This window comes from Saccostrea cucullata, unplaced genomic scaffold, assembly GCF_032062105.1.
Source record: "Saccostrea cucullata isolate Sc308-1 unplaced genomic scaffold, CSIRO_AGI_Scuc_v1 ctg837, whole genome shotgun sequence".
Lineage (NCBI taxonomy): Eukaryota > Metazoa > Mollusca > Bivalvia > Ostreida > Ostreidae > Saccostrea > Saccostrea cuccullata.
This window is the reverse complement of record NW_026929710.1, coordinates 332,538-351,558: the sequence shown is the minus strand read 5'-3', so window position 1 is coordinate 351,558 and position 19,021 is coordinate 332,538. Positions and strand designations below refer to the sequence as shown.

At 33.8% G+C, this 19,021-nt stretch overlaps 1 protein-coding gene across 1 annotated transcript; it reads left to right on the top strand.

The window, feature by feature from the left end:
- The first annotated feature begins 1,593 nt into the window (after window positions 1–1,593).
- On the top strand, window positions 1,594–18,802 carry LOC134281957 (uncharacterized). The gene is made up of 11 exons (XM_062764398.1): window positions 1,594–1,711; window positions 3,852–3,886; window positions 6,002–6,077; window positions 8,735–8,935; window positions 9,458–9,586; window positions 10,709–10,861; window positions 15,168–15,205; window positions 16,454–16,508; window positions 16,651–16,929; window positions 17,349–17,546; window positions 18,480–18,802. The coding sequence occupies exons 1-11, from the start codon at window positions 1,696–1,698 to the stop codon at window positions 18,620–18,622; spliced, it is 1,323 nt and encodes a 440-aa protein (XP_062620382.1). The 5' UTR covers window positions 1,594–1,695; the 3' UTR covers window positions 18,623–18,802.
- The last annotated feature ends 219 nt before the right edge of the window (window positions 18,803–19,021 follow it).

The following is a 19,021-nucleotide window of genomic DNA, read 5'->3' as shown; positions in this document are numbered from 1 at the left end:
GTTGCAGATATGCATCATTATTTTTCCCATGCAGACCCTTCCTTTAATTTGAGCTAGACGTCAAATTAAGAAGATGCGGGAACAAGGCGTGCAGAATGCTTAAAGCTTAAGAAATTAAGAAGTCTTTTTTTTTTGTGAATTGAGTATTTAGATTAAACTCTGATTAATGAAATTATGAGAAACAACCAAGCTCTGTCATAAACGTGATGACTTTAACTTTTCTATCGTCAACTTCCCATACTAATGCAGCAATACACCTTCATCACCTGCATACGGAATTTATATATCTCTATTCGATACGCAAGAGCACGATCTACGTGTGTACATTTTTTAACGAGGTGAATTATTGACAATTAAACAAGTACATGAAATAAGAATATTTTAATAAAGTCACCATTTTGTAAGTTCCATGTTCGATAGAATGACCTCGTCATCAAATACAATTTTTCATTAAGTCAAATACTGACGTTTTTCATGTTTAAAATTGTTAGGTCAATTTATATTCATTTACACTGTCTGAATTGTCTACAGATTTACCGTTAGGTCCCGTTCATGAAAAGAGCACACGGCGGGTGTGACCTGTCGGCAGGGGATGCTCACTCCTTCATGGCATCTGATCCCACCGCTGGTGTTTTAGAGGTCCGTCTTTTCTCTTCTCCTATTAAAAATTTTGTATTGTTTTATAGACTTTAAGCGCGAATACTGTTCGTTATCTCCATATCTATCAGGCAATATGAGCCCGTAGTCATAGCCATAGAGCTTGGTTGTTTGATTTTTCAAGTAAAATATCCAAATATGAAACAGATGTGTCAGATTTTTTGGTATCTTTTATCTCAAGCTCACCGGGATACTACTGAGTATATCGTGTTGACATAAGATTAAATATATACATTGGAAATAACCATTGCTAATTGACAATACGTTAATACTTTCACCAATAATATTTTGGAGAGATTCTGCTTCTAATAAATACAAACGCACATCTTGGGAATTGAAGACCTGTCTCCAAAAAAGACATATATTGTCAATCAGAAACTCAAGCATCTTTTTGTTGTCAACTTCAGTGTACTTGCGTGTACAAACAGAATGCTTTTAAGAAAATTATTTTGCAAATGACAAATACAATGTATTTTGGGGGTCCAGGGGGCGAAGCCCCCGGAAGCTCCTGGATTTAAGAGATTTTGTAGGGTAAAAATGAAGTCTACCAAGTATACATATTTACATTTTCTAGACGAAGCTGTGATTTACGTTATTTTTTTTTTGGGGGGGGGGGGGGGGGCGCCGGGTGCGCCCCCCTTAAATCCGCCACTGATCATTATAAAAAATCTTGGGGTCCGTTTTACAAATTTTTACAAACTTTTAGACCCAAATTTAATTCTGCTACTTAAATATAACTTTCCTGTTTATAATAAATACGTAATGGTTTTATTAAGTCGTAAAGATACTTTAACTCCAGAAATTTTAAACAAAATCATAAATTTTACAAAATTTATTTACAGTCAGCTGAAGATTTAGTAAGTTGTCTTGAAAAACTGGGATCTGGACTTTACGCATCGGGATCGGAGTACGTAATTTGTAAAGCAGACGACGTCGTAATAATAATAATAATAGATTGTAATGTATTTTGTCGTAGATTTAACATCTTGTGGGTGACCACACTGACCAGTGAAGCTCAAGTGAATAAACACGAAGAAAATGGACTTTTACCAATGTAAGTAGCTTAGTTTTTGGAAATGAAAGTCAAATCACTTTTATAAAATCTAAAAAAAAAAAAAAAAAGACTGCTGTCATCACTTTCACCGGTGTGTCATGTAAACAATAAGGCCATTCCCGTTTTTTCCCCTTGTTTAGCGCCCACCTTAAATTCGAAAACCCATATTTCTATTCGAAAAAAAAACCACACACACACACACACACAAACCAAAACGAAAAAAAAAACGACAACAAAATTTTAAGAATTTTTCAACATTACTCATTTAGAATTTTTTTTCGCATAGAGTTAAACTACTGGTTTATTGGAGGAAAAAAATGCTACCAAAAAGAGATAGAACTACTGATCCCTAAATATTATTATTAAATTGCGTTTTTAAGGACGCTCTAAACTCTAAAGTCTAAACTCTGCACACTATAAACAGCTCTATTTATTGGGTATCTTTTGCAGAGTGATCTGCCCTTAGAAATAGATTAAGGACAGAGGATGCAAACAAATTTTAGTCAAAAAATTTGAAAATAACAACTTGAGTCATATTTAATTAGTAAAATGAATAAGTTTAACGGCGTAGTTTTTGAATTTTTATTCAAATTCTCAAAAAAATGGGATTTGAAGAGAAAAATATATTTGTGTAGATTAATAAGGATAGAATTTTGAACATCATAGAAGGTTTACAATTTCTTTATATTCTAGAAATTTATTTTTTACATCATTTTCAATGAAATAAGACCAGAAAATATATACCAATCCAGGCATCCATTTATTTTATTTGTATCATCTGTCCTTAAAGAAATTGTTATTTACCGTTAATTATGTACGTAACTTATAATAGATTAAAATAGTTTTAGAATTATATAAGACCAAGAGTGAGTGAAGAGTAAGAAATTTAATTAATTAGTCTTATTTATTTTCCCAATTTGTAAGTAAACAACAGTGATTTCTGCTCACAAATACTCCATTGTCTTTGATGAACATTTTTCCTGCGCAAATAAGGCATGTACCCTATGTTCTAAATGAATGAAAACGTCTTAATATGCATATCTTTATATGATATATTTTTCCCTGAGTCCAAAAAACAGTTTCTGTTGGTGTTTAGAGCTTCCTTAAGATAATTTGTATGTGTAAATTTTAAATTTGTGTTCGTTTAATTTAATTCATAAACTAAAAACCTATTGGAATGGCCTTAATTATTTGCGAGGCTCACTGGTGATATTGTTAACACTGCTTTATTTATGAAACTGTCATTAACTGGCCACTCCTGTGATCGTTTTACCGGCACCGGTATTTGTCTTAAACTGGACAGTAAAAAAGAAGTGTATTCAATGATTACTTATTGAAATATGCTTTATTTAATATTAAATTAACCATTGCAGGCACGTAGCAGCTTGGAAAGGGGGGGGGGGGCTGCCCCTCTTTTTTCAGACATAACTTTTACTGTTGAAATGTTCATTGAAAGGCTGGTTGCCTTCTCCCTTCCCCCCACTTTTTTCTAAAGTAAAGTAATGTTATTATATGGAAAGAATTTGTTATTGAAAGAAGTTGGTGTTGAAAAACGTTGGCCTTTACTTACAACAACCCCCCCCCCCCCTCCACCCCCATGAAATAGGATTTTCGGGTTAGGGCCACTTTAAATTTTCCTTTTTTGCGTGTCAATTTTTTTTTCAGGCTAGTAAATTTTTTCTCTGGCTGCCCTCCTCCCCCCTCCACTTTCAAAAACGATGCTAAGTCAATGCATCGGTATCTCCGAGAAATATGTATTTTGTGGAATACATAAATTACCAGTGATTTGTTTCAGCAGACTTCCTTCACTTCTGTAAGATTTTTCAGGTTTTTGTAACGGTGATAAACGATGTTTTTCAAAATTCAAATATTCAGAAATCAAATTAAACGATAGGAAAACAACACATGGTTCGTTTGGATAATATCTTTTCATTTAAATTTCACCTGTATCTCGTATATTGTTTTTTGTATATATTGTACATCATGTACCATTAATTGGTTTGATGAATAAATTGAACTTGAAAAAAATCATTTATTTTTTTCATGTAAGAATGTAGACTTGATAAAAAATCCTTATTACATACTCATGATTTGCATTCCATGCAGATCTTATTTAATAGTAATGGAATTTTCGTTTCAGTTGTCCTTCTTGCCAGCTGCATAGGTCAGATATCGGTAAGGACCAAGTTTAATTTTGCATGTGTCTTTTGACAATACTGACAAATTAAATTTATACAATGATTTAGCTCTAAATATAGCCCTAAGCAATACAGAATGATAAAAGATACACTGTACTAATATTCATTGTTTATCTGTTCAATTTTTAGCATATTGAATATAGGACTCCCTCCCCACCAAATACATATTACACATGCGCACGCGTGCGTAAAGCAATGCCATGGACTTTTGTTTATTTGCACAACAACTGCAAAATTCCTTTTATTATATAGAGACTTCTCTTTAAAAATAAGATCTTGATAAATCGGTTATGAACAAATAATGCTTTGATAACAGAACCGAAGTCAATCATTCAAACAAAACTTACAAAAGTTATATTTTACTTCTTTTTAGTGTGAGTTGGATTTTAAGATAGTAGAAGTGCATGTACATGACTTCTCTCCTACCCCCTTAACAAAACCATTGCTTACCTGCAAACATAGCTGCAAACTTGTTTCAGTTATAGCTGCAAGCTTGCTGCAATGAGGCTAAAGAAAATATGGCAGCATATGAAAAACCTTTGTATTTGCAGCAAGTTTGCAGCAAGTATGAAGCAAGCTGGCAGCATTGTGAAATCACAAATTTTCGTGAGGGCTTAATTTTCGTTGTTTTCGAGGTGTGAAGAGCGCCACGAATTCATGTCCATCACGAAAGGTAAAATGTGACATGCATTACTACTAAACAATTCTACATCCACGTAATCAAATTGCCACGAACCAAGAATTTTTCCTAAAACTTTGACCTCACGAAAATTTGACCTCACGAAAATGTGTGATTTTTACAATATTTCCATTTCTATTTTTTTTCTCTGTGATAACTGTTTGAAAGTTGGAGGGGTTTATTTCTTGATAATTCTACCGGAATGTAAATTAGTGTGTGTCGATAGGTCAGTAGCTAAGGAGGCCTAAAATCATGCAAATCTCGTGCGCATCTGTCTCTGTGTCTGACGCTTTAATTTCAGGCCAAATATGCATGTAAATCTCGTGCGGCTGCCTTTCTGTTTGACGTCAGTGTGCGAGGACTATTGAAATTGGCATGGGAGTCCTCGTGTAATTTAAATCTATTAGTCTACATTTTTAATGTCTAAGTCTACAATTTTATTTCACAATGAAATTTGAAATATAACTTGTTTATCATGCCTAGTTTGGAGAGTAACCTGCCAAGGACATCAACAATAGTGGGAAACATGGGATAATTTTCTTGCATAACGTTCAGCCCGTTAAATTTGCTGCAACTTGTAGCATAATTTTAGCATAACGGGCTTCGCCCGTTATGCAAATTACAAACAAAAAGTTCTCCCACTATTGTTGATGCCCTGGCATACTCTCCAAACTAGACAGTGATTCCTTAAATACATTTACAAAATTTGCAGTAAACATTGGATTTTCCAATTATAGAGATATTGTTTCATATATAAATAAAACAAAATCAAACGAATCAGATGTTATGTGTGCCATTGTCCACCTACATCCAGATTTAATACGCTTTTAAAATCATTCAAATTGGTAAATACTGTATACAGGAGTATTTTCGTCCCATGTTTTGCCTTTAATTTCACTTTGGCAAACAATTTTGTCCCGTTTTAGATTCGCCAGTTCACAGGTTTTTTTTTTAAAGAAATACAGGACCTTTGTGCACTTTTCTCTGGAAGATGTCGTATTCCTTACAAAATACTAAAACATCTACAACTTCCATTCAAACATTTCAATATGGCGAATTCTGTGTTGACCCCATTACATTCTGCATTTAATTTGCTTATTTGACTTGTTTACTCATGTTTACTGTTCTAGCGATTAACCTGCAACAATCAATTTGATTCGCAAATTTGCTTCGAACAACAGATTGGCCTGTATGTTTCTTGCAATGTTCAGTTTGTGTAAATTTGCTGCAAGCTTGTAGCAATCGCTGCGATGTTTACTGAAAGATCACAGCTAGTGGCAATCATCTATACATAATACAAACAAAAAGTTCTTCCTGCGAATAATTTTACTTGCTGCAAACTTGCAGACTTGGAAAAGTAAGTAGATGGTGAATTATATATAGTCGTATATATGACATTTATCTCAATTTCAGATGAACACAAGAAAGAAGAAACTGACTTTGTACCACATGGAATTTGAAAAATACGAAGGTGCAACGTCTATTTCAGGTTTGTGGGAAAATGGGAAAATTTAACACTATTATAATTTTATTGCATTTTCCCTTTTTTTGCCCCACCGTGAAATGGCCAGGGACATATAACTAGTGTTGCCCAGTTCCACCATTCGGCCATTCTGTCATTCCTTCATGACTGACTTTCCATTTATTTTCTCGGCAACAGTTTCACACATTCAACTCACATATGGAACATGGATACGTCCGCAGGTCAGGTTAGAATACGGCTATGGCATGATGAATTTTGACAGAGTTATCCCTCTTGAACTAAAAAAAAATTTGAACAAAAACTGTACATGCTGTAGACATTTTCAGTTTCCACTCTCTTATACTTTTGTAGGGATGTATATATTATACAGTTACAAGGTTAAAATTGCATGTGCAAGTATTTTATCAAAACATACAAGCCTTGTTCGAATTTGGAACGATGATTTTTGACAGAGTTATCCCTCTTTGTCTTGGTCAGAGTTATCTCGTCATGGTCTGATGATTTTTGACACAGGTTAAATACTTCTTGAACTTGGGAAATATAAGACATATTTAGATTTCGCTCTTTAACATGTTTAACTTTGTGGGGATTAATGTATACTCATAAGTTTAAAATTGACTGTGTACTAGGCATTTAAAAACAAAATACAGAATTAGAACAAATATAAAACTAAATATGGAATTTGAAATTTTTGCTGTTTGTTTCATTCGTGGCTTTTCATCACATCTAGTCTTTTACTGTTATGAACTCCCTTTAATTCTTGTCCGTCATCACAACTTAAATGTTTTTCAAGATTGTCTTAATATGTCTTACATAAGTTGTACTCTATATAGGTGTATACTCATTAGTCAGAGATTGTACTGATGTACTCTATACAGCTGTATACATAGTAGCCAGAAATTGGACTATTGTACTCTATACAACTGTTTACTAATTAGTCAGAGATTGTACTGTTGTACTCTATACAGGTGTAAACCCATTAGTCAGAGATTGGACTGTTGTACTCTATACAGCTGTATACTCATTAGTCAGAGATTGGACTGTTGTACTCTATACAGCTGTATACTCATTAGTCAGAGATTGGACTGTTGTACTTTATACTGCTGTATACCCATTAGTCAGAGATTGGACTGTTGTACTCTATACAGCTGTATACCCATTAGTCAGAGATTGGACTGTTGTACTTAGTCAGAGATTGGACTGTTGTACTCTATACAGCTGTTTACTCATTAGTCAGAGATTGGACTATTGTACTCTATACAGGTGTATACCCATTAGTCAGAGATTGGACTGTTGTACTTTATACAGCTGTATACCCATTAGTCAGAGATTGGACTGTTGTACTTTATACAGCTGTATACTCATTAGTCAGAGATTGGACTGTTGTACTTTATACAGGTGTATACCCATTAGTCAGAGATTGGACTATTGTACTCTATACAGCTGTATACTCATTAGTCAGAAATCGGACTGTTGCACTTTGTACAGCTGTATACTCATTAGTCAAAAATTGGACTGTTGTTCTCTATACAGTTGTACCAAAATACCACAAAACTAGTTTGCTTGTTTGTTGATGAACAAATATGCAGTTACCCAGAAATTTCTATTCATTCATCAAAACTTAAGTGACATCTGATGAAGATCTATCCAACATACATAATGTGCTTCGCGAAAGGCTACTCACCAGGATCAACGATTATCAAATTCCATTAAGGGGCCTTCTTAGGCATGTTAGGGTGAACAGGTATATTTTTGTGCTTTTCTTATTGTGTTTACCTGGAATAAGCCCAAATAACCAGCCTTTTCTGAAAAATCTTGGAAATAATGGAAAGAAATACGCACGCTAACTCTCGATTCCCGCCTACATTTTGGAACCATTTAATTTAATAGAAATAGCAATTTGGCCATAAAATCTTTGTTTAATACAAAGAACAGTTCAATGCTAATTGATGTATTGTCTTAATACCAGGGTTAAACAGTAAATTATCATAATTCCAGCTCTTGAAAAAAGGGGTAGACGATATTTTTCATTGAAATCGGAGTTTCAAGCATCACCATATTTTGAAATAGTCTTGGATATGGTTAAAAGTTCCTTATATCTTTTCATATGTTCAGGCAAATAAATAAAACATAAATATATCAATAAAATTTGTTTCAGTTGTAAATCGCTTTGAAATTGGTGGAAAATAAGCATTTTTTATCGTTTTTTGTCAATAAACATACATCCCCCCCCCCCTTGTCACACAAAAAGCTTTGGTATGAATTTGTGAAATAACATTCCATATTACCTGTAAAAAGGAATTTTTGTGACACTGGGGGGAACAGATGTTTTAAAAATATTTTCCGTTTTTTGTTGATTTCAATATGAAAAACACAGTTTTTATTTTCCAAAATTTTAAAGTTATCTCTCTTTGTTTTTCCAAATAATAATATTTTGCGAAAATCCATATAATTTTCTATAAAATACATTAAAAATTCATCTAATATGTTAACTATTTGAAAATTTCTTAGAGTGTTTAGGCGGGAATAACAAATAACCATCCTTTTCGAAAAATCTTGTAATCTTTTTGTGCAGTGATCGATCTGGTATACCCCCAAAATTAATAGTAAATAAACATTTTACATGTCGAGGTTATAGCTTACATTATACTTATATTATTCAGATAGGAGGACCCTTGATGTTGAGGGCAGTATCCAGATAGCAGACGATGCCAAAATTCTGATCCTGACATGTAAACCAAACATGGAAGCAAAAGATAAGGATGGGCAACTACTTTTCAAAAAAAAGGTCAAGGAAAATAAAGCCTTCAGGATTGAATGGAGGTCACCTGATAAAAAAATAAAAGGAATATATAGCATAATAGGTGAATATAGTCTCCATTTACTTTCATTTTATTAGTTCACCTGAGCCAAAGGCTCAAGTGAGCTTTCCTGATCAAAATTTGTCCGTTGTCTGTCATTGTTAATGTTGTTGTTGTCATAAACTGTTCAATTTTCATCTTCTTCTTAAGAACCAAGGGGCCAATTTTAATCAACCTTGGCAGGGGATTCAAGTTTGTACAAATGAAGGAAAACACCCTATTCCAAAGCAAATAACTCAGAAAATAGATTGGAAATTGGATTGGTGAATGATTTTATGGTGACAATGCAAAATTGAGTGAAATTGGACAAGTTGCTCTGGAGAAGATGGAAATATAAAACGTTTACTGTCATGGACAGTCTTATTGACAAACGGACGGACAAATGTTGGACAAATGGAAGCTCACATGAGCTAAAAATAATTTAAGTTAAAATCCCATTATTTTATTTAGCCTTTTTTAAGCTTGTCTAAAAATCTTCAATCTCATCAAAAACTTGTGATTACTGGCATCTTATTTTTCTTTCAGAATCTGAAGCTAAAGACGACATGTTTGGTTCAAGTAATGCTAGATGGCGAAGGAAGAGTGCTAAGTTTGTGCCGCATTTTTTCATTTCAGCACTGGGAAATAGAAATATTCAAGCCACTGTTACGAAAAGTCAGTATTTCTGCCCCTATAAACAACACCTTTTTATGAAGACTGAAATGATAGTTAGTTTATCTAGATCTGACATATATCAGTTTTTTGTTTTGCTTATCCTATTTCATAGTATAGAAGTTACTTGCTATCGTCTGTTCTTTCGTCCGTCTTATCATGTTGTAAATTTTGAATTTACTAGGGGGAGGTAAATGCAAAATTTACAACATGATAACTGTTATCATGTTGTAAATTTTGCATTTACCTCCCCCTAGTATATTCAAAATTTACAACATGATAGTCTTCTTGACTGGAATTTTACTACTTTCATTCAAAGCACTGCATCGTGAAAATTAACAAAAACTCAAAAGTGCTTCATTTCTACATTTACTTGTCACAAGGATTAGATACGTGAAGTATGAAAGCCCTAGCATTTACCGTTAAAAGTTATGGCCAAGGTAAAATATTTTTTAAAGTAGGTCAATCTCTAAGGTCAGGGTCAATAGGACAAAGTTGTTGGTGTCCAATAGAAGGTCTTCTCACAAAGAATATATTTAGAAGTATAAAAATCCTAGCACCTACTGTTCAAAAGGTACGACCAAAGAAGGCGATACGGTCTTGTCACAAAGAATACATTTGCGAAGTCCTAGCACCAACCATACAAATGTTATGACCAAAAAAAAGGTTCGGAATTTGGAGCAAAAATGTGTCAAACTCCAGGTCAAAATGTCAAATTTGGAGGTACCCAATTAAAAGTCTTGTTGCAAGGAATACACCTGTGTAAAAGCCATAGCCCCACCCCGTCAAAAGTTATGTGTAAAGTTAAAGTTTTTGGGGACAAACAGCTAGACAAACAGACGGACAAGGCAAAAATATATGTATCCCTTCTTAATTAACGGGGCAAAATGCCTTTATATAAGTTCAAATCATTTTTCTGAATTTTTTAATAAAACCGGAATTTCGAAATTGTACAAACACGTAATGCAAGTGTGTATTTATGCCATTGAATAAATTAGCCCTTATGTATTTATTTATTTAATAACTTTATTTATTTATCTATCTATTTTTTAAAAATATTTTCTTATTTTACCAGGCTGTGGAAAAATGAAATAATGAGAGATTTTTTTTATATTTTTCTTGCAGGCTCTAGTAAAAGTTTTGTGACGGTGTATTTCATACTTCATCAATGTGAACCTATAAATGGGGACTTTGTTTGTGAAAACGCTGTGACTCTGAAAGATTCAAAATCACTTTTAATAAAAGATTCTTTTAACTTTAAAGACAAGCTAGATATATGTGAGTATTTTTATCAGTTTATAAAACATGTAACTTTAATCAATAACTACTTAAGTGTCACCTTAAGTGTCATTTCTAAAGTGAGATATACTACAGTGTAGTAAAATCCACATGTGACATCACTCTTTTTTTTAAGGTAGGATTCTTCGCACACAAAACTGTATTTCTGGTATTTAAAAATTTATGAAATTTTCACAGAATCAAGAAAACAATATTACTAAGTGATGGTATCAGTTAAGTTTTGACCGTTTCATATTAGAGTGAAGGTCAGGTCAAGGTCATTACCTTTTCCCCGGACATTAAGAATAATAAAAATGACTGCATTTAATCATGCGATGAGGTCTTCTTTTTCAAAAGATAAAATGTTTGTTAGTAATGTTTGTTTGGAAAATCATATTTATTTTATATATTTTAAAACTTTAGTCCCATATAGGGTTTAATTTTCGTTGTTTTCGAGGTGTGAAGAGACCCACGAATTCATGTCCACCATGAATTGCAAAATTTGACATACATAACTACTCAACAATTCTATATCCACGAATCAAATCCCAACGAATCAAGAATTTTTCCTCAAACCACGAAAATTTGACCCCACGAAAATATATGATTTTACAGTATATAAGTTGAATACTACTAATATGTAATTTATATATATTTACAGTGTATTAAATAAATATTCTTTATAATATATATATTAACAAACAATAATTACGATCATTTCGAAAGGTTGATTTTACGCGGGTTAATATACTCGTAGCGCTCCATTCCTTTAAAGTTATGGGTCTCGGCTCCATTAGTTTTAAGGAATGGAGCGCTACTCGTGCATTAACCCTTACGTATGAACAAGAAGGAGCACAGAATTAGTAATACTAGACTAAGTATTCTAATTTTCATACTTTATGCTGTTTCATCTTTTCCGTATTGACCACTTTTATACATAAATCAAAGTGTTAATTCAGATTCGAATATTTTTTGGTTCACCAGTAAATCCCAGTAAAATAATACATGTATATCAAAGAATAAGGTACAGTTTCAATACAAATTAAGCTCTGTATTTTTCTAAAATATGAAAGTGATATAAGAAATTAAGATTTATTCTTTCTGAATAATAGAAATTCCATGGAGTAAGAATACACACATCATTTTTCTCATAGGACCTCCTGAATGCTAATTGTGACGTCATATACGTATGCATTTTCCCGTATTTTCTTAAAAGGTTGCAGAAGACATCAATTTTCAGTGGAATTTTCTTTCAGAAAACATACTCTGCCACCGTCGCCCACAAAGATTTTGAGATATGTGATTTTTTAAAGCATTTTTTACACAATATATCCAAACACTGAAGTGGGCAACGGTGGCAGACACTATTTTCTAAAGGAAAATAAGCACAGAAATGAGTCATTCTGAGGCTATTCTGCATTAAACTTAGAAATGTACCAAATTAATAACGTCATATTTCCAGAATGGTCCTCCTTCATACCATATTCTTTAATGATTTATCATATTCATCTACTCAACAATTTATAAAGTCAATTTCATAACTTTTTAAGAACATTAAATTTTTAGGGCGCAATAAAGCCCAAACTGTACATTCTTCTTTGATTGAATTCACTACATGTATTTTTAAAATTATTTATTAATAAATTACTCTAAAAGTGGTTTGACGTGTTTACATCATTAAAAAAAGTTTCTTACTTTCATTATTAAATGTTTGATTTACAAAAAAAGCATTTTTAGCTCAGCTGAGCCGAAGGCTCAAATGAGCTTTTCTGATCAAAATTTGTCCGTTGTCTATCGTCGTCGTTGTTGTCGTCGTTGTCATTGTTGTTGTAAACTTCTCACATTTTCATCTTCGTCTCAAAAACCACTAGACCAATTTCAACCAAACTTGCTACAAAGTATCCTTGGGTGAAGGGGATTCAAGTTTGTTCAAATGAAGGGCCACGTCCTCTTCCAAGGGGAGATAATTATGAATTCTTAAAAAATCTTTTCAAGAAACACTGGGCCAGGAAAAATGAAACTCAAGTTGAATCATCCTCAGGTTGTGTACATTCAAGTTTGTTCAAATTATGACCCCCGGGGGTAGGGTTGAGCCACAATGGCTGATCAAAGTTTTACATGCATAGGAATATATAGCCTAGGAAAAATCTTTAAAAATCTTATTCTCAAGATGCATAGATACAGGAAAGATGAAACTTATGTTGAATCATCCTCAGTAAGTTACATTCAAGTTTGTTCAAATCATGACCCCTGGGTGTAGGGTGGGGCCACAATGGCCGATCAAAGGTTTACATAGGAATATAAAGGTAAAATCTTTAAAAAAAAATTCTTCTCAAGATCCATACGGACAGGAAAGATGAAACTCAAGTTGAATTCTCCTCAGGTAGTGTACATTCAACTTTGTTCAAATCATGACCCCCATAGTGTAGGGTGGGGCCACAATGACCGATCAAAGTTTTACGTAGGAATATATAGGGAAATCTTTTAAAATTTTCTTCTCAAGTACTGCAAAGCCATGATTATTGATATTAATAATAAATATATGGAATCATCCTCAGATAGTGTATGATTAAATTTGTTCAAATCATAACCCCCAAGGGTAGGGAAGGGTCTCAATGGTGGATCAAAGTTTTACGTAGGAAAATAAAGGGAAAAATCCAAATAACAGAAAAGATATGTTTAGCCAACAGTCACTTGTTTCGGGAATAAATTTTAACCCATAGTACTAGTATAATAATAACACCCTTGTGTTATTATTATACTATTGGTCAAAAATTTACTACAGAAACAAGTGCCTGTGGTTTAGCCATATTGACATGTTAGCATCTTCATGCATTGAAGATTTAAATTTGTTCAAATCATGAGTATCCTTTGAGGTAGGGGGGATGGGGAGTCAAATTCATATTATTACAAAGCAATACTGTATATACAAACAAAATGTTAAAAAAAAAAATCATTAAAAATCTTTTTCTCAAGAACTTTTTCAATAAGTTATATGTAGTATTGATATGGAGACATTCTCAAAGAGTATTAGAATTCAAGCCCCCCCCCCCCTCCCACCCCCTCGGTAAACTTTCAATTCGGATCTGATTTGTGCTTTTTCCTAGCTCAGGTGAGCGATGTAACCCCTGGGCCTCTTGTTTCATAAACCCATTTTGCTGAGTTTTTTTATGCAGTGTAAAAGGTGTTATGCAAAGAACTCCATTGAAATTCTTGAATCTTTTGTTTTTCTGAATGCGGTTTGGTCATAATCGACTGATTGCGTTGCTGATTTAATATGCGATAGTATGGTGTTCATCGTCCGTCCGTCTATCTAGCTGTCTGTCCGTTCTGTCTTTAAACAATTTTTTCAAAATGCTACTCTTCCTAGAGTTTTGGTCGGATTTCAATATAACTTGACACACAAGTAGACTACACTAAGATACATAATTCTGTGCATCGGTTTTTGATTTTAATGAATGGTGTTGCCATGGTTACTAAAAGTAGAAATTTCTGTGAAATTCATTTTAAACGCTACTCCTTCTACAGTTTTGGTCTGATTTCAATATAACTTGGCACACAAGTAGACTAAACTAAGATACATAATGTAGTGCATTGGTTTTTGATTTTGATGAACAGTGTTGCCGTGGTTACTAAATATAGAAATTTCTATGAAATTCCTTTGGCGCATCGATTTTTGATTTTAATGAATGGTGTTGCCATAGATACTAAAAGTAGAAATTTCTGTGAAATTCATTTTAAGGTCATACGCAACCTAAAGAGTTCCACTAATAGAAATGTGTGAAATACTTTTTATGATATATGGATCTGTACACCTTTTTTAAAACAATTTATGATGAAAAAAAATCTGGGATTTATGTTTTGTAATTTTTGTACATTTTTCTTTGAATAGTGCAAAAAATTTCATAATTTGATATCTTTTCAAAACCCGTGGTAACGCATGTTGATTTTTTGCTAATGTAATGGTATTATAAGTTTAAAAGTAGAAATTTTATCAGTAGTTAAATCTCATTCCTTAAACGCTACTCCTTCTACAGTTTTGGTTTGATTTCTATATAACTTGGCACTCAAGTAGACTAAACTAAGATACATAATGTAGTGCATTGGTTTTTGATTTTGATGAACAGTGTTGCCGTGGTTACTAAAAATAGAAATTTCTGTGAAATTCTGTGAAATTCCTTTTAAACGCTACTCCTCCTACAGTTTTGGTCTGATGACAATGGCCTCTTCTCTCTTCCTTTGTTTTAAGTACAAACCAGTAGAGCTACAGTCTCGACAGAGACTTCTGGTTCTTTTTATTCTCTAGGTATGCAGAAGAAACCCAGTGGTGGTTCCCATACGTATGTACGTACATGTATCGGTATATGTATTCCTTTTTTTTAACTAACATGTGAACGAATTTACTATCTATGTTTGGTTATATAACAGGACATTGCAAATTCTCCATATGAGTTCTCTACCCAAATATTTTATTAAGACGTAACTTAAATAAGCTTTAGTACTTAAGAATAAAATATCAAAGGGGTTATTTATTTATAATGTGCTTTGCACCGCACCAGAATTTTAGTGGGTGCTCTATAAATTCCAAATAATTGTTTAATATTTCAATACTTGTTGCATTATTCGAGTCTAAAAGTGCCTGCTTGATGAAAGTACTTTGAATTCTCTGTGTGTGTGTGTGTGTGTGCGTGTGTGTGTGTGTGTGGTTTTCTTAAACCTGAAATTCCAGTAAAAACAAGGATGTGACGATTAGAAGTAAAATCTAAATTTGAAGAACTAATTTTCCATCGTCTTTTTCGCGAAATTCTTCAGTTTTTTTCACTGAACTTATAAACTTCATTACTGTTCTTTATCTCCATTTTTTAATGTGACCGGTCGGCAAGGGATACTCAATTTTCCAAGGCACCTGATCCCAACGTTGATGTATTGAGGGCCCTTGTTTGCTCCGCGCTTATTTTTAAAGTTAAATGGACTCTTTTCGTTATCTCCACAGATTTCATTCATTCATTCAATGGTAAATGTACCATTTAAAATTCTCCGGTTCGGACAAATTTTGTAAGTGAACTAGATGCTGAAAGAAATGTGCTTATAGCTCTTCCCGAATGTAGTATTTATTTCTCCAGAAGTCATGGCCAGGGGGGTGAGAACAAGTTGACTTGATATATTATAATATCACACATGTATTCTTAAAAATCTTAAAACGTACAATACACTGTGGTAGTCGACATGAACGATTTCTAAATTTCATCTTTGAAGTTCAAAGATCTGGATAACGACAAAAATGGACTAAATCAGGTCTAAAACTACTTTGGACTTTGTTTTAGTATCATTTATGCGGAATACCAACGAGTTTCACGACCAACGTTAACTCGCGAATAATAATTGTCGTGAAACATTTATTTAGCTTTGTATTTGTTGAGAATGTTTAGCAATGTAAAAACTGTGAATAAAATAAATTGACATATATGTATTTCTCATAAAAATTGCTTCGTAGTTTTATTCAAATCTTATTATAATAATCCGATTCTTGTAGATATTCTAAAATTTGAATAAAATGCTTGGAAATAAAAATATGGATATGTTTCTTTATAGGACGAACTTTCTGAAGAGTACAGCAAATTTCTGGCAGAGAGTTTCAACAGAGAAGGTATATTAATCCAATCCAATGGTTGAATTATGCAGTACGCCTCTTTAATATGAAATCCACCTGAGAATGATGCAAAAGTATTATAAATGTTACAGGATAATGAATTTTTTTCTTTTTTATTTCTTATTTAAAATCTTTGGAGGTTTCGGAGTAGCAGAAATAAAACTTCAGGAAGCAGAGAAAGGTGAGAAGAGACAAGTCACAGTGAAGTGTGGAATTGAGGAGAAGTATGTTGATGACGTGACAGAAGTGCTGGGGATCTTCATCTTCTACCAGCCCCTGTGGATGATACCCCAAGCACGCGTCCTCCTGGCAGGGCTTACAAAGACCAAAGTGTGGACAGATCCCTACAACATCCGAATGTTCCCACAGTTCTCAGCAATGCTGAAGGCGAAAGATGCGAGTGGCAACTTGGGGCTAGGTGAATATATTTGACAGGATATTATCCTCTGATAACACGATTATAAAATTGTGAAATGTTGTCTGTGGTCGATACAATGGTCTGGTCATTTAATACAAAATATCACAAAGACAATTGCAGATGAACTTTTTTTCATGTTAATTGCTTGGCCATTATTTACTCACTGCATTATCTAAGAATTTTTCTGATTTTATTTCCCCGATCATGCAAGGAGCGCGCTTGGCGGGTTTGACTGGTCAGCAATAGATGCTTACTCCTTCGTGGCATCTGATCCCACCTCTTATGTTTAAGAGTCACATGCTTTCTCTTGTGTTTTAAGCTTAAATATTATTCATTTTCTCCATATATCATCATTAGATTTTTTAACAAATGTTATAATAAGTATCTGGGATACTAATACACACCATACATATATTTAGGTGAAGAAGCAAACTTTGCTGTAAACATTCCTCTTGACGAATGCGACGCCCTACCGGGAAACTTCCAGTGTGCAATGGCGGCGACGGTTGAAGGACAAGCAAAGCATCCGGAACATAAACATTCGGAAATAGAGACGGAGATAATTCGAGCTGTTTACAAACTGCAAAGAACAGCAGCAGCAAAACCAACAAAAAAATGTAAAAACAATTTATAACAGGTCACAGTAAAAGTTTATATATTAAAATCTTGTCATTTTCAGCTTAAGTTCTTTAGTTACCATTTATTCTTTAATGCATGAATTAGGTCTCTTACCGTTTTTAGGTCACCTGAGCCGGAGGCTCAAGTGAGCTTTTCTGACCATATTTTTTTCCGCGGTCTGCCGTCGTTGTAGTCGTAAACTTTTCACATTTTTTTTCAACTTCTTCTCAAGAACCACGGGGCCAATTTTAACCAAACCTGCCACAAAGCATCCTTGGGTGAAGGGAATTCAATTCTTTTTATATATGAGGGGCCAAGCCGATTTCCAAGTGGAATATAAATATGAATTATCGAAAAATTAAAAAAAATCTTCTCAAGAACCAGTCGGCCAGGAAAGATGAAACTCGTATGGAAGTATCCTCAGGTAGTGTAGATTCCATTTGTTCAAATCATAAGTCCAAGGGGTAAGCTAAAACCACAGTGGGTGATCAAAGTTTTACATAGGAATATATAGGAAAAAACTTCAAAAGTTTTTTTTTCTCCAGAAAAGCGAAGCCCTGATTGGTCATATTTATATGGAAGCATCTGCAGGTGGTTTCGATTCAAGTTTGTTCAAATTATGGCCCCTGGGCGTAGGGTGGGAATCCCTACAGTGGACGATCAAAGTTTTACATAAGAATTCAAATTGTTCAAATCATGACCCCGGAGGGGGGTGTGTGAGTAGGACCACAATGAAGTCCAAACTCGTAGGAAAAAATTAGTCAATCAAAAAATATGTACGCATATTTTAAATTAGTATAGATTAAATTTTGTTCAAATCCTACCCCCTCTCCTAAAACCACATTGATTTTTTTCCCTAGCCAGTGCTCCATTGAGCGATGTGGACCTTGGGCCTCTTGTTGGTAACTGTTAAATCTTCTTTCTATTTGAAGGCAAAGTAAAACCAAAGGCTGATGCATCTGTGTCGATGACTAAAATGACATCGAGCGCGTTAAGAAGATCTGACGGAATTAATATAAGTCCAGCTGTCCACTGGATGGTGGCTGCGGTAATGTTAGTAAGGATCGCCTGTTAAAACTTGGTACATAATGTTTTGAGTAAGTCTATAGTGTCGTCAGCAAATGAAGACGCTTATTCTTTATTGAAACAATGTGGAATTCCTTCTTCTGTATTTATTTCATTGAATTTCACTATAATTTATATACATTTATATTTATGACATATCTTCATTAAAAGGTTTACATATGTAAAAGATTGAATGAATCATCTGTTTCCTTATGGTTCGATGGAATGAGCACACGGCGCGATGGTGATAACATCGGGACGATGACGATAAAGCGATGTTCAACATCGCTCAATGACAACATGATCATTAATATTACACCATCGCATCATCATCCTTGCACTATTCTGTTGTCGCATCATCGACCCAACAATCCTAAGCAATGGTGAATTTCATGGCCCTATCTGAATT